Source organism: Enoplosus armatus, chromosome 17, assembly GCF_043641665.1.
Source record: "Enoplosus armatus isolate fEnoArm2 chromosome 17, fEnoArm2.hap1, whole genome shotgun sequence".
Classification (NCBI taxonomy): Eukaryota; Metazoa; Chordata; class Actinopteri; order Centrarchiformes; family Enoplosidae; genus Enoplosus; species Enoplosus armatus.
The window spans coordinates 9,207,146-9,231,591 of record NC_092196.1 but is presented as its reverse complement, the minus strand read 5'-3'; the positions used below and the strand labels follow the sequence as shown (position 1 = coordinate 9,231,591).

At 40.2% G+C, this 24,446-nt stretch overlaps 2 protein-coding genes and 2 pseudogenes across 2 annotated transcripts; 1 reads left to right on the top strand and 3 right to left on the bottom strand.

Moving 5' to 3' along the window:
- Nucleotides 1-1,258: 1,258 nt before the first annotated feature.
- LOC139299942 (adhesion G protein-coupled receptor E1-like) lies at nucleotides 1,259-8,193 on the bottom strand (annotated as a pseudogene).
- Nucleotides 8,194-10,891: 2,698 nt separating this feature from the next.
- gtf2f1 (general transcription factor IIF, polypeptide 1) lies at nucleotides 10,892-16,230 on the top strand. The gene is made up of 14 exons (XM_070923101.1): nucleotides 10,892-10,908; nucleotides 11,304-11,378; nucleotides 11,709-11,755; nucleotides 12,165-12,237; nucleotides 12,460-12,653; nucleotides 13,029-13,199; nucleotides 13,327-13,532; nucleotides 13,748-13,898; nucleotides 14,026-14,081; nucleotides 14,405-14,536; nucleotides 14,646-14,716; nucleotides 15,041-15,179; nucleotides 15,352-15,490; nucleotides 15,677-16,230. Exons 2-14 carry the CDS (start codon nucleotides 11,367-11,369, stop codon nucleotides 15,879-15,881), a joined length of 1,596 nt encoding a protein of 531 aa, XP_070779202.1. The 5' UTR covers nucleotides 10,892-10,908; nucleotides 11,304-11,366; the 3' UTR covers nucleotides 15,882-16,230.
- Nucleotides 16,231-16,656: 426 nt separating this feature from the next.
- Nucleotides 16,657-19,591, bottom strand: LOC139300296 (GDP-L-fucose synthase-like; annotated as a pseudogene).
- A 712-nt stretch (nucleotides 19,592-20,303) lies between these two features.
- Nucleotides 20,304-22,213, bottom strand: alkbh7 (alkB homolog 7). The gene is made up of 4 exons (XM_070923755.1): nucleotides 21,844-22,213; nucleotides 21,229-21,402; nucleotides 20,943-21,067; nucleotides 20,304-20,737 (listed from the first exon to the last, which is right to left on the bottom strand). Exons 1-4 carry the CDS (start codon nucleotides 22,114-22,116, stop codon nucleotides 20,617-20,619), a joined length of 693 nt encoding a protein of 230 aa, XP_070779856.1. The 5' UTR covers nucleotides 22,117-22,213; the 3' UTR covers nucleotides 20,304-20,616.
- Between the last annotated feature and the right edge of the window lie 2,233 nt (nucleotides 22,214-24,446).

The following is a 24,446-nucleotide window of genomic DNA, read 5'->3' as shown; positions in this document are numbered from 1 at the left end:
GAAAAGGTAATGTGAGTTGTATCTTTGTCTGGTCATAAACATCAGACATTGTTCCACACATCTATATCCAATATACCACAGATATAATAGCTGAAGTATATGGTATATATAATACCCTACCTATCTGTAAAGGGAAAATATGGGGTGTCAAAACACACTGGGTACATTTCAATAAACAACTACTAACTCAACAATAAAAACCACAATAGAAAAAGCACACAAAATATACAAATGAGTTCACAATGTCATGCAAGAACCATCTTAACCATCTTAGGGACTGATTCATAGTGCAGACCTAGAGCTTACATTTGTGAGTATGATCTGACTTTCTGTTGTGAGACATTCATGGTCATGGTTCACATGAATACAGAGCTACCCACTTGTGCCAGATAGAGTTAAAAACAAGCAGGTTTCCTCTACACGGACATTAGCAAAAGCATGCCAATTCCATGGACACCTGATTATAGCTATTTGAAGAAACACCACATAAGTATCTGTTAGACCTGTTACAAACATGCATCTGTGCACTGCAGAGGTCAGTGGTTAACATGATGATTTTACTTGCTGTTGTATTAGAAAGTCCTAAGCTATGAATGTATGTGCATAGTTACTCAGTTCAAGTTTCTGGATGATGAAATAAGTGTCCTATATCAATAAAAGAGAAAAAAAAACCTGCACTGAACAAGGAAAGTAACTGCAATAATGATGATTTGATTTTTTCGTGTTTCCATTCAACATCATCCATACCAGAAAATGACACAATGAATAATAGTAGATACACCTGTCATTCCCAACCACAACAATGACAACATTTTATGATACAGCCTGCAATATACAGCGTAATTCTTCGCAAATGACAGTGTAATTATTTGTACTAACAGTGTACCAGTAGAGTACAACAATGTCAATATACATACATCCTTTCGAATGCCAGATTGTTGTTGAGTAGGTCACTGTTCCCCATAATAATACAATAGATAAAAAACACCTACAGTCTAAATTCATTTTAAGTTCCCAGATTGTTACCCCCTTATGCCCTAACTTCTCATCTTGTTCCTTTTTACCTGTTGGTGCATACTGTACTACGTACATCGTTAGAACAAAAGATAAACACTTTTAAACACTGTAAATTAGAAATAATTACACTGCATGTTGCGGGCCATATAATAAAGTGTTACCAAATATGTAATGACTTCTGGTCCAAAGTGGATGAGGCTTGCATTTCTCCTCTCTGTCGTCTGTCTCTCTTTTGTCATATTCATTTTGTCTTTTCTTCAGCCTTGTCCAAGTCCTCGGAGACTGATGGCGCATCTTTCTGTTGAAAGAAATTGTTCATATTCATAATATACTTTCTACAGATCAGACACAAACAAGATGTTTTGAGTAGTGCCGTCTACACAATATATATTCACATATGCAGGCACATCTAGGATCACTCAGGATGTGTTTTAATGCCAAATGTGGAGGGTTGTTTTGTCTGTTCAGCATACTATTTTGTGTCTTTGTAGTATTGATAGTCACATAAAGGCTACAAAGGCACCTCAAAAAGAAAAAGAGGTATGCTACAATAATTATCAACACTTCACAATTGTTAATGCAGTGTTGGTTTAAAACTTACCTCAGATCCTTCTTCTCTGTGCTTATTGAAAGAACAGGTCAGCAATTTTATGTATTCCTCTCTAACCTAGAAAATACAATGAAATACAACTTACTTAGAGTTATGTGTTAATGCAACCAAAAAGACAGACAGCTTATTGACAGTTTATTGCTGTCATTGTTAGAAGCACTGCTCTATGAATCGAAAACATTAACGAGATTAACGAGAGTTGAGTCATCTGCATAAAGTCTACCTCCTTGTTGAGCACACAGTGGACGACGAAGAGGAAGGTGCCCTGCTGGGAGTTAAGAATTATAAAGAGGACCTGAAAGAAAAGGTTTGTCTGGTAGAGGCCCAGAATCCAGGTACAGCCCAGTATAACAAACTGGGCCAGGATCTTGAACACAATCAACCTGTAAACAATGAGAATGTTTTTGAGAGTTTTTATCTTAACAAAGTATAACTCTTTAAACAGAGATGGCTACTGAGTACAACATGTTTAACACTTTAATTATGTTGAAACTTCCTCTATATTCCTCTACATATATTGTTATGTATGTACATTATCACCTTCAACTTTACTGGAAACAAGAAATGAATCTTCTTCAACACTCATACCTAGTGTCTTTGGATTGAGAAACATCACTTTTCATGTTGGCCAAGGTGGGTCTCAGACTCCATAGAGTAGCACAGAACAATATCCAATTGAGCTTAAAGACAAAAAGACACAGAGGCTGAGCTGAGATAGAACAGCACATTGCCAAAAAAGAAAGAACAAAATACATTAATGGGCCATAAATCCAGCAGGACATTGAGAGAGCTTCATGAGAGAAATCACCCTTATCATGCCCAACAACAATATTTTGTAAAAGGTTAGTCAAAATGCATGTTGGCTTGTTTTGTGGTTAGCTAATAATTGCCCAGACCAGTTAAAGTTATACAAATAGATGGGATGCAATCGCTACTATGCAATATACTCACTCCAAGGATAAAAAAAAATCACAGGGCCTGTTAAAGCCCAGTTGAAAGTGCGCTGTCTAGAGAGCCAGCACCTGCAACAGAATCAAACACACAATCCTTTCAAACTAGATGCGCATCAGACATACAGGAGAATATGAATGAGTACTGAATGAATGAGAATACTCACACCTCTGCCTCAGTTGCACCATATCCATCAGAATACACCAGAGCAGAAATACCCACAATCACAAATGGGACACCGTAGCCAATCAGGTAGAGAAAAGGTCTGGGGAGGCCGTCTCTCTGGATGACCTGCACCTTGGAGAGCCTTTGTATTAATTGAGTATTAATATAGAGTAATCTATTAGTGAGAGCAAGGTTTTCTACATACCGCTTCTGGTAAGACAACACCTGTGTTGTTCTTAAGTTCTTGATCCATATTGCCAAGGAAAGCTCTTTCTTTTGTCTGACCCTGCAATAAAAGTGCATTAACTATGTGTTTAATATACTACACTTTAAGCTGATGATTTCACATCTATGTTTTCAGAGAAAGGTATGAGCTAACTTTGTATTGCAATGTTTTCATTTCACAATAGTGAGACATCAGTTTGAGTTTATCATGGAACAGGATTGGTAAATTCAACATAATAACAAGTTGGCATCTAGATTTCCTAAAACCCTGCTGTTATTTGAGTGGAGCTGGGATATTAGTTTGAACATCATTATGCATAATATGGTTAACACAATTCTCCACCTTTAAATGAAAAATGCCATCTGGGCTTACCTCAGGGGGTACTATTGCATCTAGAATATCTTGAAGACCTGTCAGTAATTCAGAAAAGATTATATAATAATTTACATGAACATCTTTACATTTTCTGAAATCTTAGTTATCTTTAAACTTGACTTTGCTCACTTTTACAAAACGAGACCCCGATCCTCCACAAGACCCCAGTTGAAGGGTAGAATCCATCGGGACAAGAACAATAGAAGGTCCCTGGTGAATTACTACACACAGCATGTTTACCACATATACCCGGTGTCTCACTGCACTCATCTATATCTGTAGAGAGAGAAAAAGTACACATAATAGTAAAATATATGAAAGTAGATCAAAAGTCAGACTAATAGTGACACATGTTCACACACCTGTGCATGGGTTATCAACGCTGGCTATCACGCCTGGGTTGTTCAACTGATAACCAGGGAAGCAGGTGCAAATGTAAGATCCAACTGAGTTTGTGCAGTTGCCATTAGGTCCACAGACAGTAGCATCTTCAACACACTGTAGAAATACATGATGAAGCACACAAATGAAACAATAAACCAGACAGCTTTGTGTATGACTCTTGACTTCTGTTACAACCTAGATGTAAAAAGTGGCAATTGAACTGCAGTTTTTCCATCTGCTCCTAGATGCTGAAAGACATCTTGCATCTGAAAAACAATCACTTCAAATACCAAGACAGATGTTGGCCTCGGAGGGTTCCTGGTCTGGTTGAGTTGGTGTGAATCCCACTTGACATACACAGGTGTAAGCGCCAGGTGTGTTGGTGCAAACAGAGTCAGGGCCACAGACGGTGGAGTTGAAACACTCGTCGATATCTGAGGAACAATTAACACAGTTGGCATGAAATTGTGAATATACAAAAGTTAATGGAAAAAGGTCTACTAATGATCAGTATGAACCATGTTTCTCTTCCACAATAAGGTGATCTATCTGATGGTGAGGGGGGTTAACTGACCTGCATTGAGGAAATCGGGTGTTACTGTTGATGTACTGTGACTCTAACTGCTGTACAGGTGGGCATCTCAGTTCAAGTAATGCATAGGAGCGTGTGGTGACGGCGAAGACTAAATTAGTGGTCAATGATTTTACACTAAGTGGGTCAGCCTGAAGTCATCACTTCAGAAAGTCTAAAGGATATATTTGCATTCTGGTTTCCTGGTGATAGTTTTATTCCATAGCATTCCAAATGCAATACATTAGTTTATATTTTCTTCAATAAAAAAAATGAAATTACCAAGTGTTGTTGATGGTATTAATGTTTTGACAAACTTTCTGGAGAAGAACTCCAACATAACATTTAACTGCATTTTGTAAAAGCTCAGGGAACATGAAAGAAAAGCTAGTCTTGATTCTCTGGTGATGTGTAACATTACTGTAAACAGACCTCGGCAAACAGAAGATGCGTCGGGTACAATGTGGTAGCCTTCATGGCATTCGCACTCATAACTTCCTTTGTTGTTGAGGCAGGTCCCATGATCACCACAGACATTGTGAAGACATTCGTCAATATCTATTAAGGAAAACACAATATGTCACTGCAGTTCAAGACTGGCTGTGAGACTGGCACATTTATTAAATGGTACCTTTGCATGGGTTGGACCCCCTAGGTGGTAATGCTGGATCTGTTGCATTGAATCCATCCAGACAGGTACAGAAGTATGCTCCAATGGTGTTATTGCAATAGGAGGAAAGACCACAAATTCCTGCAGTCCTCTGACACTCTGCACTCACTCACATGTCTGCCAAAAGAGGTTACAGGTAGGCGTTTAAGGAGGGAAATGTAGTACATGCTCACAAATTGCAGAATGTGTATATAAAGAATCTTAATGTACTTCCAGCAAAAGAAGAGATCATTACAGTCATTATAAATCATCGTGATTTACTACAGTTCAGATTAAATTAATGTGCTCACCAATGCAACCATATGAATCTGCAGTGGGTAGGTGTTCTGGGGGGATTTCATACCCAGGAACACAAATACAGCCCCCTTTAGGAGTACACTCAGCAAGTGGTCCACAGGAGTCTGGGTTACACTCATAATGATCTAAACAGAGATAACACACGCATGCACAGAAACAAACTCACACACGATATTCATGGTGAAAAGATAAAAGTAGGTCTCTTTGAGTGGGACACTATAAAGCAAAGGATGACAATGAGTGATCTTTCCTTACAAGTTACGTAAACAAAGGGGGCCTGTCGGTGACTTGATGGTTTGTATATGTAGAATCCTCCAGGACAGAGGGCCAAGCTAATTGTAGTATGATAAACACCGCAGATGTTGATATCAGCAACTGCATTTGCTGTTGTTGGAGTTTCAGATTCAGTTGTTGGATATATAATTGGAACACGAATGCCGTATTTGGAACCACCAACAGGACTTCCTTGGCACTTTGTAACAATTCTGTCTCCACCAAACCCTGTGAAGCGCCACCACTTCCCAACAAGATGTGCATCATTCTTCGGATAGCCGGGAAATGTAGTTGATCTAAACATTAGGTTGCGCCATGGTTCAGTTATGTTCGTGTATCCATCACAAGAACCTGCATAGAACAACAAAACATATCAATAATAATTAACAAAACTTACTGCTATTTCACCTATAACCAGAATCTGTGACTGATGTTTGCAATTAAACATCATCCATACCAGGAGGAAAGACACAATGGCCAAGGTTGAAAAGTGAACCTATGAAGCACAAAAACATAGAATAGCCCTCAATTGTCAGATTATGCATATATTGAATTTACACAGTAACCCAATTTTACTGCCTTCTTTAAAAGTCTTCACATGAAGAAGCTAAATATATGCAAGACTGTTATACAAAATTAGCTCAGTGCTGAACTGGTGCTGTTGATATTGATGACAAGAAATAGACATGCATTCGTGAAAGGCATGTAAAAGCCTAAATTATAACAGCACCTGTTACAACGACATACTGTACATTATAACAACATTGCGTGGTTCACAATATGTTTAATGTAGTGTACTAATTAATTTTCACACATTATCAACTAAATGAAACATGAATGAACTCACCCAGGAGAAGTGAAAAGGCACAGCAGTTCAACATGACAGGGCCCGCTCTATCATCACTGTTTAAGCTACATATATGTACATTTAGGAAATTTGTACAGCATCCAAGAACTGTTGCTACAAGGTTTGGCACCATTGCACAAGCCAATGCAAATTCGGAATGGAATCCTGCTATACATTTACCTCACTCAATTTAAATCTGTTTAGGAGTAAGAGGATCACCCACAACAATATTCCACACAAACTAAAAAGTATTTAGAACAACATGTTGTAGTTTGGAAAAAAAGCAACATTATCAAAACATTTTTAAATAAAGAGGTTTTTTATAATATTAATGACGGGCAGCATAAAGGGGAAAGTTTTATATTAGCTTAAATAGATTTTTGCCAAACCAAATCATAAACATAAAATGTTAAATGTAATGTAAAAGTAGACATGCTTCAGATTGAATGATCATGGCTTGGATATTCTTCTTGGATATTTTGATATAAGACCATGTTAGGCATGAAAATTGGATCGAAAAGTCTTTATCCTGCTCTTTTGCTGTCAAAGTCATCATTTCTAAGTTGGCTTTGCACAGACTGAACTGTGTGTCATAGTTTGCTGAGTTGAGGTTGAAAAATACAGCGTATAAAATATTCACTTTGAGGAATCAAATGCATCTGTTATACACTGCTCAAAAAAATTAAAGGAACACTTTTTGATCAGAGTATAGCATCAAGTTAATTAAACTTCTGGGAAATTGATCTGTTCAGTTAAGTAACAGGGTTGTTAATGTTAATGAAATTAACAACAGGTGCACTAGAGGGGCAACAATGAGACGACCCCCAAAACAGGAATGGTTTTCCAGGTGGAGGCCACTGACATTTTTTCCCTCCTCATCTTTTCTGACTGTTTTTCACTAGTTTTGCATTTGGCTAGGGTCATTGTCACTACTGGTAGCGTGAGGCGATACCTGGACCCTACAGAGGTTGCACAGGCAGTCCAACTCCTCCATGATGGCACATCAATACGTGCCATTGCCAGAAGGTTTGCTGTGTCTCCCAGCACAGTCTCAAGAGCATGGAGGAGATTCCAGGAGATAGGCAGTCACTCTAGGAGAGCTGGACAGGGCCGTAGAAGGTCCTTGACCCATCAGCAGGAACGGTATCTGCTCCTTTGTGCAAGGAGAAACAGGATGAGCACTGCCAGAGCCCTACAAAATGACCTCCAGCAGGCCACTGGTGTGAATGTCTCTGACCAGACAATCAGAAACAGACTTCATGAGGGTGGCCTGAGGGCCTGACGTCCTCTGGTGGGCCCTGTGCTCACTGCCCGGCACCGTGAAGCTCAATTGGCATTTGCCATAGAACACCAGAATTGGCAGGTCCGCCACTGGCGCCCTGTGCTTTTCACAGATGAGAGCAGGTTCACCCTGAGCACATGTGACAGACGTGAAAGGGTCTGGAGAAGCTGTGGAGAACGTTATGCTGCCGTTCAGCATGACCGGTTTGGTGATGGCTCAGTGATGGTCTGGGGAGGCATATCCATGGAGGGACGTACAGACCTCTACAGGCTAGACAACGGCACCCTGACTGCCATTAGGTATCGGGATGAAATCCTTGGACCCATTGTCAGACCTACGCTGGTGCAGTGGGTCCTGGGTTTCTCCTGGTGCACGACAATGCCCGGCCTCATGTGACGAGAGTATGCAGGCAGTTCCTGGAGGATGAGGAATTGATACCATTGACTAGCCCCAACGCTCGCATGACCCGAATCCAATAGAATACCTGTGGGACATTATGTTTCGGTCGTTGACGTTGTCAGGCATGCTTACAAGCACGTGGGGGCAATACACAGTACTGAGTACCATTTTGAGTTGCTGCAATGGAATTTCAGCAAAATGGACTAGCCTGCCGCATCATTTTCTCACTTTGATTTTCGGGGTGTCTTTGAATTCAGCCCTCTGTAGGTTGATAATTTTCATTTCCATCAAACGATGTGGCATCCTTTCTTCCTAACACATTACACAGTCCATATCAGTATAGATATCCAGCATGATTTTTTTCCCATTGAGATCTGATGTGTTTTCAAAGTGTTCCTTTATTTTTTTTGAGCAGTGTAGTTAGTATGGATTTTTTTATTTTTTTGTTTTAAAGTTTATCTGTGTAGAGATTTGTATAGAGTGCATGTAGCATGAACCAATGCCACACGCCACAGCATTCATAGCCGAAGTTAATTTGCATATGCATCCCTAGCTAGGCGTTTAAAATACATAAAAGTCAACAACAAATACACAAGAGACAGTGCAAACTCAACTATCGGTACATTCATTAAAAACTCAGATAAAGAGAGTGAAACACCTGAGGTGAGTGAGTGTGTGCCTCACCTGGACAATTTGTCTTGTAAAACTGTAACATGGTAGTGCATCTAAGGCTGTATGTAAATAACTTACAAATCCCTGCGAATACAAATGGAGAAAAAAAGAGTGACGCTTTTTAAGGCAGAACAAATATAGCCAACAGGTTTTGATGTCATAATGCGTGCCACACTCCAAATATCTTGCTTGCCTTCAAATTTTAACATCCAGTATAAATACTGCAGTAAGATCATTGTTGATACACAAAGACAGAATGAGATTAAGGAGATAATTTCTCAAAAACATATTATTTTGAGAAGGTCGGTGGTGACTATCACCATGTTACTATGTCATTTAGCACAACTATATCACAAACCACAAGATATTACCAAAAAACACAGAAGGGAATCTGACGATGTGTTGAAAAGTAAACATGGTAACAAACATTTCAAACTGCTTGTGTTTGCAGAAAGTTATTGACAAGAGAGAGAGAGAGAGAGAGAGAGAGAGAGAGAGAGAGAGAGAATGAAGCGCAAAGATAGCCTTCCTGATTGAATTTATTATTCATTATTGGTAATAACTGTTGATAAGGAGTTGTTTTAATGACAATATGTGGCCTGGAGACCAGTTTACCTTGCTAAAGATGATAGCCTGGTAAAGATAATGTCACTGGTTATTATTATTTTAGATATTTGTATTCATAGTTAGAACTAATGTTAATAGTATGCCTATTAATTATGAACAATTTTTATTAAACTACACCCACACCATGTAATGTATTCAAATGACCAGCCCTTCTTAAAAAAATACTACTGTTGTGAGTTTCCACTTCCATACTTGGTGGAGGAGAGAGACACGATCTCTTATATTGAAAGTTTTCACTGAAAATGGGACATGGCTTGTGCCTGTCTCATGGATGTATTATATTATATTTATATTATTATATTATTAGTCTATTCATAATATAATAATATAAATATAATATATATATATATATGTTATTATATTATTAGCCTATTCTATTCTATTATATATTATTCGTCCATGGTCTCCCTTCACACTGTGAAGTGGACGATTGACTGGTTGACCTGTGAATTTAGATTCATTAGTGCTCACTGCCCTCCAGTGGTCATAGTGACGAACTACAATACTACATTGAATTCTACACAGTTAAATATTAGTATAATCGTAAATATAAATACTTACAACTTACAATTAGCGTGATGATTATCACAAACAACAAACATCTGTAATTGTAATAATTGTATTAAGAAATATAAAGAGATAGTTTGGATATCAAGCAGTCTCATTGTCATATTTTGTTTACTGATTGCTCTCCTGCCGCCATATTGTAGGGGAGACTCCATGGACATATAAAGAGACGTTACAACGCCCGAGATGACTGTGACAGACAGAGACAGCGTGGAAGGTATCTCTAACCCAGCATTAAGTTACCGTCAATTCATACTGTAAGAAGGTTATCAGTTGTACGAAAAACAACTTTCCTTGAAAGAAATGTGCAGTGTTACAGCAGCTAACGGGATAGCGCAATAGCAGAAACATAAGTAAGATATAATAAATAAAAAACAATAAAACTATAAGACAAATTATAAAGAAACAACAACTATAATTTATAAATTTACAAATTTACACATGTACAAGTTCAGTAATAACGAGTGTGCTGCCCACATTGAGTAACTACAACTGTACTCCACGAGCGTTAAACTAGAAATAATTGCATAGTAATACTTAAAACGTACAAAATAAACGTTTCACCACAGACGTTGGTGTAGTTTCGCATTTTGACCACAGAGTGGCAGTGTACGATCACCGGATACACGCGACCATCTGCTGGAGAGTTTATAACAGACGTGATAGCAACGTAGTAACACGTCCGGTGAATACTTACAAAATAAAGTCACCCGACTGAAGCAATGAGAAACAAAAGAAGAGAAATTATGAAATGAAATGGTCATGTTCATTGCTCTATAGTGGTCACACTATTTTTCCGTGATCACAGTTAAACTGGTTTGAAAGCAGGGCCAACCCGAGCCCCCATGAGCTAACGCTAAATTAAACAGGAAGAAAGGAGGGCGGAGCGGGCTGCTAGGAACCATTAATTCCAGTCTAACGTTCCTGTCGACTATATAAAGTAGCGGAACAAATACGATCGGAGTGCGCGCACCGGTAAATCAGCGAGGATGTTTTATACACATATACACAGATATTTTCAGTTTTTACTGCGCGTGTCCCTTCATTTCACATAAACGCCACGTGAGTTTAAGTATGGATTACAGTTCGCACTAGTCATAGACGGCAGCTAAAACGGCTTGCTAAATGTGTTGCTGCTGTTGAGCTTAGCATCAGTTGCTAACAAGATTGCTCCGTGTAGCTTAACTCACTGTTGTTCCCAACAAACACACAGCTTTAGCTACATCAACACCCTGGGCAGCTAGCTTGGGTAGACGTCCACTTGCCAACAACATACTGAGAATTTAGCGCTAGTTCCACTTTGGCTCTGAATCCTTTAAACATTTAACCTGGTTAAGCCTATTGTTAACGCAACTCTTCTCTTTTAATAGGGTAACGTTAACCTGAAGCGGCAGTTGTATGTGTGGAGAGAAAATCCAGAGAGACGACCAACCATGACTTCTCTGGCAAGTTTTCACTCAGCTATAAGAAGCACTATCTTCCTTTCATCCCTCTTAATGCAGTCTGGTCTTGTGCATGTGCACTGCTGTAAATTAATGACAAGCTAATTGTATGGTGTGCATAGCCTTCACATATCACGTAGTCAGCATTTATTATTTTATTATTTACAACAATTTACCACAGCCCATCACCCTACACAGTACTGTGTATACATTTAAAAGAGGTCATGGTCTGTGTGGTACTGCATATCCTTCAAATGACATTACAGATGGGGGTAAAAAACATCTGAGACAAAGCACTCTAAAAGAAATCCTCTCAACATGTTTGTGTTACAGGGGAGCAGCAGTTCCTCGGCCACAGAATACACTGTGCGAGTCCCCAAGTGAGTAACATGGACTGACATGCATGTATAATATAAAATCTAATAATTTACAAATGTATTTATAACTTCAAGCTTCACTTAATGTGGTGTGTACGTGTGTAGCTGTAGATGAAATGATTACAGTGCATGTAGTGATTATTAGGCAGATGCTCCATCATGGGATCTATAATTATTTTTAAAGTGACGCACCATGTTGAGTTTTAGTTTATTCTATGTATATGTACCAACCTTTGTCGAAGCCCTTTACGCTGATGTCGATGTTGAATGCTGCCTTTACAAATAGACATGGATTTGTTGGACAGCATGATGAGTTGTTTATTCTGTAGGTGTTCATGTGAATGTAGTTGTTTATCTGCCATAATATTAGTTAATGTCTTTTTGTTTGCATTTCTGTTCGTCTGTCCCATAGAAACACCAGCAAGAAGTACAACATCATGGCTTTCAATTCAGGAGACAGAGTCAACTGTTCAACCTGGACACAGGTGGGACTCTGTCAGTGTGTCTACACATGAGAGATAGTTTGAGCTGCAGAGCTCAGTCAGTACTGGGAGAGAAATGACTGTGTGATTACTCTAAAAAGAACATGGAGAGAAACAAAAGAATACAGAATATCTGAAGTCTATGATGACTACCTAATGTCACTGGCTACAGCAACCATCTTTCAGTTTTACATTTCTTATTATCTCCTTCCCTCTCCCTCTCAGGCTCGTATGGAAAGAGACATGAGTGCTCGGCGGATATATGGGGAGGAAGAGACGCAGGAAGGCGCAGCTGGCAGTGAGTTTGGCAAAAAACAGCGTGAGGAAGCACGTCGGAAGAAGTTTGGTATTGTGACACGTGAGTTCAAAGTGGAGGACCAGCCCTGGATTCTCAAGGTCAACGGCAAGGCTGGCAAGAGGTGGGAGAAAGACACTTCTTTACGCTCTGATTCACTCTCATTTTCCCTAACACACCTCTTTTTGAACCTGTTTAGGTCCAGAGGGAACACACACATACTTATGATATACCTGAAACTGACATTTGTTTGTATAGGAGTTATTACTTACACAAATCTCTCTAAAATCTGTAGAGGATTACCAGGAAAGATAAAAGTTAAAGCTAGAATGGGTTCTTTGTACTTTTTAAAATCAGTTCATAATACCTACATTTATAGAAATGAATAAATCATTATCAAATTATCGCCATGTGACTGTATATGCAGGCCTGATGGGGGATCCCCACTGTTTTCAATACAGCTACTCTCTCCCTCCGTCTGTGTACATGTTTGTGTCAGGTTCAAAGGTCAAAAGAAGGGCGGTGTTACAGAAAATGCATCCTACTACATCTTTACACAGTGTCCTGATGGAGCTTTTGAGGCCTTCCCTGTCCACGGCTGGTACAACTTTACACCGCTGGCCAAGCACCGAACTCTCACTGCCGAGGAGGCTGAGGAGGAGTGGGGCAGGTGAGAGAGGGGAGGAACAGGGAGGGATGGTTGTGGTGGAAAAAATTATAATAGTCAACTACTTAGTTTACTCAACTGGTGAAGGTGTGTCAAACACTTAATATGAGACATTCACCCCCTTTTGCAGAAGGAACAAGGTGGTGAATCACTTCAGCATCATGCTTCAGAGACGTTTCCGGGAGCAGGAGCGTGGCGAGGATGAGGAAGATGAGAGCGAGAAGTCGGGGAAGAAGAAAAAGAAGAAGGGCGGGAGAGGGGGTGACCTGCGCATCCACGACCTGGAAGACGACCTGGAGATGAGCAGCGATGACAGTGACAGCAGTATGGGGGAAGGTAAGGAGAGAAAACCTGGATGGGACTGCAGACAGAGAGGAAGATTTTTCCCTCTGTAATATGCTCCAAAATTTAGATGAAAGTATTGTTAAACAGCAGCACTTGAATAGTCTCCCAAGTCATTTGCCATTAAGTGCGTGCGTCCCTCTGACATCATGTCATAATGTAATTTTCTTTTTTCCACCACTTGGGCACCCCCTCTCCTTAATGGACAGATGGAGAGAGCAAGACAAAGGCGAAGAAAGACGTGGGGAAAGGAAAAGGAAAGAAGAAGAAGAGAAAGAGCAATGACCACGAGGCCTTAGAGGACAGCGATGATGGTGATTACGAGGGTCTGGAGGTGGACTACATGTCAGATGAAAGCAGGTCAGATCCATTGCATTGTTGCACACGAAGACTCCATTTTTATGGATACTACAATGTATGTTTTGTTTGGTTTGGTTTGGTTGCGTTGCTTCTTTCACTAGTATGTGATTTTGTTTTCCAAAAACAGTTCAGACGAAGAGCCAGAAAAGGGAAAGCCCAGCAAAGGAGAGGACCACCCTAAAGGTCAGACCATCTGCAGTTAAACATTGCTGATCTATTCATTAATAAAACTAGAAAAGACACTGATGATTTTATGCATATAATATAAGGTAGAGCATGATCACTGGGCTAGTAATAATTTGGCTGGGAGGTATTTCATGTTAGTGCCCATAATCTCGGTTGTGTGTGTCCTGACATTATTGCCACATAACTGCCATGAATGCTCTTATATTATGAGATTAACGAGAATCTTCACTTAATGCATTTCAGTGTTTTCACTTATTGGCTTTATTAAATGAATGATTGGTATTTGGATTTCTTTCCTTCCAAACATTTGTCCTTTATAGGCATTGATGAGGCGTCAGAAAGCGAGGAAGAGAGTGAGGAGGAGAAACAGAACGAGGAGGAAGCAAAAGAGGAGGAAGAAGAAGAGGAGGGAAAGAAGACCCCGGTCCAAGTGGAAAAGAAGAAGAAGAAAGGTACGGACTTCAAGGCCACAGATGACTGTTTGACAAAATCCACATTTGAATGAGGTCAACATGAGCTGTGTTAAATCATACACCTTTCTGCATGATTTGTGTGTCACAGACAGCAGTGGAGAGTCGGACAGCTCAGACGACAGCGACATAGAGGGAGAGACGGCCTCTGCTCTTTTCATGGTGATTAGTGTGTGTGTGTGTAACTGAACAAATTAATATTTGCACATTTTATGAAATGTAAAAAATATAGACTTTCAAATTCACCATTTGTTTTTTTGTCATAACCCTCCACTTGGTCATTATTTAACACGATAATAAGTCAGTCGTTAGTTGTCAGGGTCAGTAATGTGGCTCTATCACAACTCTAGTAGCATGATGAATATGTTCTGTTACTGTGCAGCTGAACTCTTGAGTTTGTTTTAACAGCCATTTTTTGGGAGTGATTGGTTCTGTATTTAAATTTTTTCTTTTTGTTTTCCTCTAACATCTCTCTTTCCCTCTCAGAAAAAGCGCACGCCTCCTAAACGTGGTGGGCGTGGCTCAGCAGGCAGCTCCAGGACCGGCAGTCGCCCCGGGACACCGTCCATAGACTCTGCCTCCACCTCCAATACACTCCGTGCTGCTGCCAGCAAGCTAGAGCAAGGTGCTTTCTCGTACACCCCAACACAAATACACACAAACATGCAAAGTTATAATTAAACGAATGACAGACCTTTTTAATGTATTCATGTGAAACCTTCAAACGTGGCCATCAACTCTGAAACTGGAGGTCCTTCTTTTGTTATTCCTTCCAACTAAATGTCTCTTTCCCACAGGTAAGAGACAGACTCCGGGGCCTAGCACTGACTCACCAGCTGCCAAAAGGCTGAAGATGGAGCCCAGCAGTCAGAGCCCTGCTCCCTCCGGGAAGACTACGCCTCAACCCCCATCAGGCAAATCCACTCCTAGCTCAAGGTACTTTGTTATCAGTCTTCCTTTATGCCTCTAACTAATATTAAGTTATTTATTGATTCTGAGATTACTGTTCAACAAAACATATCACAATTGACATCATAATACAAACAGACATTTAATTTAAGCCAAAAAAAAGAAATAGTTTGACTGGGTGTTTGTGAACTTTTCTGTTCATGTACTCCACAGTGATGTGCAGCTAACCGAGGAAGCGGTGCGGCGCTACCTGATCCGTAAACCGATGACCACCAAAGACCTGCTGAAGAAGTTCCAGACCAAGCGTACGGGTTTGAGCAGTGAGCAGACTGTCAACGTGCTGGCACAGATCCTGAAGCGCCTCAATCCGGAGCGCAAAAATGTGAATGACAAAATGCACTTCTACCTCACTGAATAACCGATGTGAGCGAGGGATGGAGTGGCGGCAGTGGAGAGGATGGAGAAAAATGGGAATGGCTGAAAATGTTGGTGTTTTTGAGAAAACCCTGACCCCTGGAAGATGTTTTGTGTCTGTTGTAAAACAGGTTCTATTGTGACACGCCACAGGACCAGAGGTTGAAACTGTCTTCACAGGTGGAATTTATGAAAAAGTATTTTGTTGAGCATCTTGAGTTTTTTTTTTTTGTCCAAAGTCTCACAGTACATAACAGAAATCTTGTTAATGTTGAGTGAAAAACATGTCTGTGTCGTTTCTCTTCATGTGTAAATCGTTTAACTTAGAGCTTGATGGAGAAAAAAAGTCTTGTTTTTCTTAGGTAGAAATTTTTCTAATAAAATTTAAACTCTGCTACTGTGTAAGGCTTTTCTCTTTGTACCCCAGCTATCAAATACAGTTTGTTTTCATGGTATGAAAAAGAAAAAACATATTTCTTTCTTTGGGTCTTGTGTCCTCATTGGGACATACGAAAACAGGCTGTTTCGTTTTGTTCGATTATTCCACGACACTAGTGAATGGAAATGTGAGATTTTAATACGTAAAAAGCATTCAATAAAAATACAGAATAGATATTAAAAATCAAATTATTCCAAATGATGACAGAGTATCATTAGATATTTAAGAAAAGTGTACGGGGGAATATGTACAGTATTGTTTAACGTGGCACTATATAAACCAGCATTGCACAGTGACAACTTGTTTTGATACCATAACAAAAGGATCGTGTTTGGTCACTTCATGTCCGGGCAGTGTCATAGTTGGCCAAAAACCAGTCACAGGTCGTCTTTATAGCTAGAGGGACAGAAAAATCACCTTCATCAGGCTGAGGGTGCATGCAAACATTCATTCAAAGCTCTCATTTGCATGTTGAGAAACACAAAACTTATCTTGCAGCAAGGCTTTTTGTTATTGTAACCTATCACGCTTGTCTCGTGTTAAGTTACAGTGCATAAGGTACATGAATCGTCATAAATAGCTCATGAATTTGTTCTGCTGCCTCTGTGCTCTCATGTACGCAGCACTATCAGATAGAATTTAAGTATTTTATAGGAAATTTCCATTTTTCTGCCATGCAGTTGAGATTTCGGCCACCACTGTACTTATTTATCATCGAGTGAACTCTGACCTTCTTTAAGGGGTGTAAAGGTGAAGTCAGGGAGATAGCGTCTAAGCTTGGCATTGCTGGCTGTCTTCCTCATCTGGCCGTCAGACAGGGTGGTGTCAAACTGATGGGGGTCAAGGGGAACTGAATTTTAACTCTGTGGGTTTGGAGCACAGGGTGTAGGATCACTGGGGAGTGTTGAAAGGATACATGTGTTTTGCCTTTGAAGTCCAGAGCGTTTGCAATCATGTCCACAGCCTCTTTGATTGAGACCTCGTCTTCTTCACCCACTGAAAAGAAATCAGCAGTGAGGGGTGAAGGAATGAACTGCACATATAGTGACCGTGTGAAGATGTGCATTATAATGCTCGCACAGCACTGTACTCACCAGAGAGGATAATAGGGTCAATTTCTTCATATTCTCTCAGAACCCAAATGATTAGACGGCCCAAGTCCGAGAATAAACACAGATAAAGGCTTTCTTAGTCAACATGTAAGAATGTTATCACACTTAGTTCATCTTAATACAATCAGAGATACTTTTGGCCAAGAATATACATTTTCATCTGAGCACATACCTATCCAGTAAAATCTAAGGGCAATATAAAGTGTGCATTCTTAAACCACAATACAGTACACTCAAATGACTGTTAAAGCACACAGATACCATACCAGAGAATAGATGAACTGTCTTCTAGGAGCTCCAGAGCCACATACATTCACAGGGGTTCCTTCCGCTATGAGAGAGACACGAGAAATAGACTCTATTACTTGGTTATTGTCTGTGTTTGTATGTGCTACCCTAACCCTCTGTGTGTATCAAGATGGATTAGTGTGTCTGAGTTCATCACTTTCGGCCTTGTATGTCTTGTTTACAAGTGCTGACAGCACGTGACCATTCTCTACGCTGAAGTTGTCATAGGGACCAAACACATTGGTCGGGATGACTGCCGTGTAACGATGGCCATACTGCTGAAAGTATGCCCTGTCAACACACAGACATACACACAGAGTGACGATCAGACATGCTGTAACACAGATCAACACTTTACTGCAGACATTCATGTTTGCTTTTTCCTCCTCAGTAGCTCAAACGCGTGGAGGTCGTAGTAGTCCAACAGTAAACAAGCACAGCCTTGTGGATTGTATTTAGGCATAAAGGCACAGCTACAGGTTAAATAAACACTATAAAAGACAAAACAGACACTACTTGCCTGGTCAGGTGCAGCCTCCACAGTCCTTTGTTGAGGATGAATGTATGACAGATTGTCTACACCACACCCCTGTTCGCACTGCACAGATGCTTACCTGTTCTGGACATCAATCATCCTTTTTGCATGCGAGTATCCAAAGTTGGAGTCATGAGGTGGTGGAGTTACAGTAAGGAAGTTAAACCAATGCGCTTTGCCAAAGTAATAGTTGCTGTACTGTAGCAACACTGTACCCTGAGTATTACTGTCAGGGTTTGGTGTCATTGAGAGAAAATGCCACTAGAGGGTAGTCACTATATTAAATTTATTTGCCTTAATTTACAATAAGACAATGCCACTTTTATTTTCATATTATTTCCAGCAGCAAGTATTTCCTGTTAAAAAACTGATACATTTTAAAAAGAAGAGCAACTATATTGTAGGTAAATTAAGTTTTTCTTTTAAAAGAAAGCTTACCATGGTCTCATCAATGGGGTATGTTGTTTTGTCAGGGAAGATACAACTGGACAGGCAAGACACGGCCTTGGTGACGCCCATCTCATGGGCTGTTTGTAGTACATTGTCATTGATTTTGATGTTGTCCCTCTGTGAAGGTGTCAGCCTGTCACTGACTGGCCATTACAGTTAAAACATGTGATATTTTGCATAGACTCCACATTAATAGATTTTCCAGTAACAGTTTACGGTTTGCATTTTTTGACAGTTGTGGTGGACCATTCATGTACTGTATGGCATATCTCACCAAAAAGTGCAGGTTCTCCCTCATGTGTAGATGGAGTCCTCCAACTTTTGCAGCTAGGTGGATGACATGAGTGGGACGATACTTCTCGAACACAGCCCTGGTCTGCCTAACATCTCTGTTCACGTTTTAACACCACATATATTTTAAATTGGATAGATTGGAAAAAACATACAGGTTTGAATTGTTTGATTTTCTGTGCTCACTAATAAGTTCACTTCTGCGGTACCTGCGGTACAATTTACTGAATGCAGTGGTTGTACAATTGCTTTGACTTCAGCTTTACAATGTAATGATGTTTCCTCCAGCAGGCAAGAAGCATAGAACAAAGACATAAACAGACAGGCAACACCCCATCTCAGTATACTAAGAAGATGCAAAGCATGAGGTAGCAGCAGCAAACACAAAAACTCCCTAACTCTGGTGCTGTTTGTTTGCAAGCACACTCAGGTGGAAGAGTACGATTGAAGCAACTTACACAAGATCAGCATCCTTAGAAGAGAGGAAGATCCATTCTTCTCCCTCCAGTTTCCCACCTTCCCGCTGCACCACATGCTCAATGGCTTTGCCCACCAGTCACCAGGACACGCATTGACCCTGTTTTGGTCTCTGACCCCATATTCTATATCTGTGCTGGCTCTTCAGAGTGACACAGTGAAAAGTACATATATTATACATTACTGTAAACACATCTAATCAACATACATTCCTTTCATTCATGTGCTCTAATAAAAACAGGGGAACCAAATGAAACTGGGATATAATTTTGCCATAAATTTGAACTCTCAGCTAAAGAAATACAGGTAACATTTATAATGCCTTCATGCTCCTTACCTGTGTGTTAGAGTGCTGATGTAAGTGTGGACATCATTGCAGTGTTTGTCTAACCTGGGGTTGCTACCTATAGGCAGTCCCGTCTAACAAGTACCTTTGGATCTTTTGTATACTAGTTATTGTTTCAGCTTGTTCCCGCTTCACTTTGGAGTGATGAACAGGGTTTAGGTGCATGAGGTCATTTGTGACTCCTCCTACAACATGAACCTTTTGATTGATGCAGAAGATGAGCTGCTACCATCTACTGGTCAAAATTTTGGACTGAATATATGTGGATTAGTGCACAAAGCAAAAGTGAAAATTTCAGTTGAATGGTGACACATTTACTAAGTTTAAATAGTTGAAATAATTGGGATAAGACACATTTACATAATAGTGGTAAAATTGAGCATGTGTCAGTTTGGATATATCTCAAATGTATCATAGTTATATTTATTAAAAATACAAAATTAGCAGATTCCCACAAAGCAAATTCACATGCTAAACCAAGAATTGCCTTTATTGCGTCCAAGTTCACTTTAATTTTATTTGGAAATATTTTACAAAGAGTCTCTGTATTATACAGAAGTAGAGAAACACACCAAAGTGACGGTAATACATACAAACATGATTCAGAATCATTTCATACATTTAAAGCTGACAACTGCAATAAATGTCCTGGACATTTCACCATAGATGTGTATAATAACAATATAATAAGAAACAGAAACTTTAGGGATATCAGCATTAATACCTTAATGGAGATCATTGACACGATCCTCTAAATCCAGATTGTGTTCTGTTAATATCCAAGCTAAGTCCAAGTGTGCGTTAGCCCGGAAGGTTCCGACAGATGACGGAGATACGACGCAGCCGAGGCACTCTCTGTCCATTGAACACGGACTCTTCATCTTTCAGGATCTCGTGAGTGAAGTTATACCTGGCCTGGTCTCTGTGTGAGTGTGAAGAGAACAGGATGAAACACATTAATCTACAGCACACTCTAGGAAGAATTGCCTCTGATTGCTACTCATCCTGTAGTACATCTACAGTTTTCCTGGGCAAAGCAGCCCTATGTAGGAATCAAGAACTCAAATACTTCATATTCAAACGATACCTAAATACATTATTTAAGCCAAGTGCAGTATAGACTGAACCTCAGTATGTAGAGGGAGCGTCGGGGCAGCAGCAGGTCCAACCATTCATTGGTGGCATCCTCTTTCACTAAGCGCATGATACTGTCAGACAGAAGACTCAACCCAGCAATGGTGTTACCACAGAACTGAAACATTAGAAGATGGACAAACAAAATGACGCCAAGAGCACAGCTGGGGTAACCACACAAAAGGTTCTGGTACTGAGCATATTGTCCATGTTAGAACCTAACATTTGTGATTGTTGTTGATTGTAAGTAAAAAAAAACTAAAAAAAACAGCAACCTACCTTGACACTGTCCATGTGAGGCTTGATGTAGCCAGTCTTGTCCAGATCTAGAATGTGCACAGGCCCGAGGAGTGGACTATCCTTAGGAAACACTCCAGATCGGACGCGATTCAAGACCTCCTCACACGCTGCCTCCCACCTCACACGCTCAGTCTCTCTGTACCCGTGAATAGCCTAAATGTGGAGAAGTGAACACAGCACAAATAAAGTCAGCATCACTGTCACTTCAAATACATTAGTGCCCTAACTTTACTATAACTTTAGATGGTGCAGTATTTATTTAAAGGCCAACATTTTGACAAGCTGCCTTTGTGAACGATTAAAGTTTGTCAGGAGTGTGTGGCTTTATTTCCCAACTATGGGCTCAAAAAAGATTTAGTAAAATGATGTTCAGTACCTTGGCCTACTGTATGTCACCTTCAGCCAGAGAAAACATTCATACATTCAACATATTTCGTGTGTGTGTGTTGCACTGTTGCTTAATGCTGGAGGGCGGAACTTAATTGTGGTAACAGGTGTGCTTTTCGACCATGACCCTGCAACTCCACGCGCTCCGTTTAGATGTTAACATGCGTGAAATGTGTGCACCCGTCATAACTATCAACCACGACTTACATCGTCCCAGTGGTCGAATTCGTAGCGTTTCTTCTTCAGGCCTGGCTCCAGCTCTCGCAGAAGAGCCCCTTCCTCCTCCTCAGTGATGAAGCCCGCCCTCACCTCCACCTGTGAGCCGAGGCTCTGCACGAGCTCCCGGCTTGACCCGACGATGAGCGCCTCATCTCGGAGAGGTAAGAGGCCGCTGCTGGCACCGGAGCTCAGACAGCGCTGGTGACCGGTGTAAACAGCTGCTTTATGGCTTCGTTTTAACACTGCCAGCAATAGTTTCATCCTCCTGTCTGAAATATTATTAGTCGACCTCGCTACACACACCTGTTTACCTTTAGCTGCGTTTTAATCTTGTTGACAGAAGTCAAACGTCTATGTGAGACGCCATGTTGAAAACGCAACGCATTGTGGGGGGTGTAGTCTTCCAGCCGTAAAGCGCGTCAATCGTGTAAAGGATTTCTCTTCTTCTTATCTAAAAATCTAAGTTGAGAGTAGAAAAATATTTTTAAAAATGTATAGCAAATAAATAACATTAAATAAATGTTAATGTAGTCCCCACAATTATGTTGTGTACGGTGGCATACAGAATAACCTTGAGAAGGTGACATATAGTCTTACACATTTCTCTGAAATAACCTTTTATATTCAGGGTATATATTTCTTCTATGTATAAATAAATAAATAAATAAATATAAAGAGTCTAGATCTCTACAATTCATATAGACATGCAGACTCATTGTCTCATATTGGTAATATCATATGATAATGATCCTCTACTGTGAAGGCTAGAGAAGCAGACAACAATGGACACTGACACATTTTAATTACTGTCAAGAACTGTTCATTCTGTCGTTGTCCAACAGTTTGCATCAGTCAGTGTGTTTGTATATTATCTTTATGTCCAGGCTTCCAGGCCTGCATGCACTGCTCAGTCACAGAAGACACATACTGAGTGCAAGCCTTCTTCTTGCTCTCATAGCTTTGGGTTATGAACACATCGAAGGAAGAGTGACAGCAGATATTGTAGTTCCTCACTGTGACCACTGGATGGCAGTAAACACTCATGATTGTAAATACACTCAATTGGCCACTCCACCTGTGCCAACATATGATGAAAACATTCAAAGTAAAACATTCAGAGAGTAGGTGGTGTTTCCACGTTGTTCAGTGTGTAGGTGGACAAAACACTCACAAAGGTCTTAGTTTTTGAAAGGCTGGTTATTGGAATGGATTACATGGTGCAGAGGATGTTTGATTGCAAGCATTTTGTTCAGATGAATAACTTCACAAGTTATTGATAACTTCATTGTTCACTGTATAGTATACCTGAGTGACAGCCTCCATCATAATCAGACAAGAAAGAAATACAGAATGAAATGAATAAGTACTGAAAAAATACAATGTTCTGTATTTTCTGTCTCTTATGGGCCCCCATAGTGATAGGTGGGAGATGAGGAACCTTTAAAAATTTGAAGGGTTGAAAAAGAAATGAGAATGACAAACAGAGAAAGAGGAGCGCTTTCTGAGAGCAGATAAAGTGGTGACTTCATCCTCACTAGAGATTCCCCCAGAAAAAACGTTGGCCTATTTACTACTAAGGACAGGTTACCACCCTCTCTCTTCTGCTCCCTCTTTTGCTTTGTTTCCAGACAAACCCTTTGTTAGAGAACAAGCGGTATACAAGGAAACTGAGGCTTCTCCTTTACCCTCACAGGAAACCTATGAAGCTTAAAACTGATGTTTAAATTCTGTATCAGACAGAAAAAAAGCCAGGAGGATATCGAGAAACAGATAGAGAAAGAAGATTTTGCTTGTGCAGGACCAGCTGCCTTACCCTACTTACAGACAAAGTTAATAATTCTAGATGTTTAAAAATGCATTGTGCTTATTTGTGTATTTTTGTGTATTGCACTTTGGTCTATCTACCATACTCACAGACACATAGACACATTTTGCTTGTGATACATGTGAGCATGATCCTATATATGTAACATCCAAACACATCTACAGCGTATATACAAGGATTATTAGTGCTCCTTCTGTGAGCCGGCTGTTGGTCTCGGTCAGTGAGCATCCACAATAACACTAACTCACCCCCCACCCCCACCCCCACCCACCCCCACTCCTACACACTCACACACACACACACAACTGATGTGATGCCCATTTCATTGTTGGATGCCATGTTGCTGCCCCCAGCATTACATTCATCCAGCCATGATGAGTGTTTTGGGTTCATATTCTAATTCCCAGTTGGTGCAGTCATTTAAAGCTTCTCTGATTCACTACATTATCATCGGTCAGCTTATCCTGGAGGCATCATTATGCGTTCTGTTGAATCATGCAATCAAACTGAAAAGCACCAGAAAAATGCTTGGCAGTGGTCAGTTTGGATGGTACACGTGTGGAACCTGTCTGCCATTACTGCACAATGATAAGCAGCAAGAAGTCAGAAGGTCATAGGATAATCTGAAGATTTCTATGCCTCATGAAAAATTAATGAAGTAGGACAGAGTGGTTGTTATTGTAGAACTGGTAGCAGAGGTACAAATACCTCAATATATTTGTTAAAGAACATAAACATAACATAAAGAATAACAATTTATTTGTAA

What these genes read in the sequence shown, in the direction of transcription:
- gtf2f1 (XM_070923101.1), top strand. An exon ending in TACACTGTGCGAGTCCCCAA is followed by an intron (nt 11,756 to 12,164) that starts GTGAGTAACATG and finishes TCTGTCCCATAG; the next exon opens with AAACACCAGCAAGAAGTACA. An exon ending in AGGAGAGGACCACCCTAAAG is followed by an intron (nt 14,082 to 14,404) that starts GTCAGACCATCT and finishes TGTCCTTTATAG; the next exon opens with GCATTGATGAGGCGTCAGAA.
- alkbh7 (XM_070923755.1), bottom strand. Translation starts at nt 22,116, where the DNA reads ATGAAACTATTGCTGGCAGTGTTAAAACGAAGCCATAAAGCAGCTGTT. An exon ending in AATTCGACCACTGGGACGAT is followed by an intron (nt 21,403 to 21,843) that starts GTAAGTCGTGGT and finishes CTCCACATTTAG; the next exon opens with GCTATTCACGGGTACAGAGA. An exon ending in CGCTCCCTCTACATACTGAG is followed by an intron (nt 20,738 to 20,942) that starts GTTCAGTCTATA and finishes ACACTCACACAG; the next exon opens with AGACCAGGCCAGGTATAACT.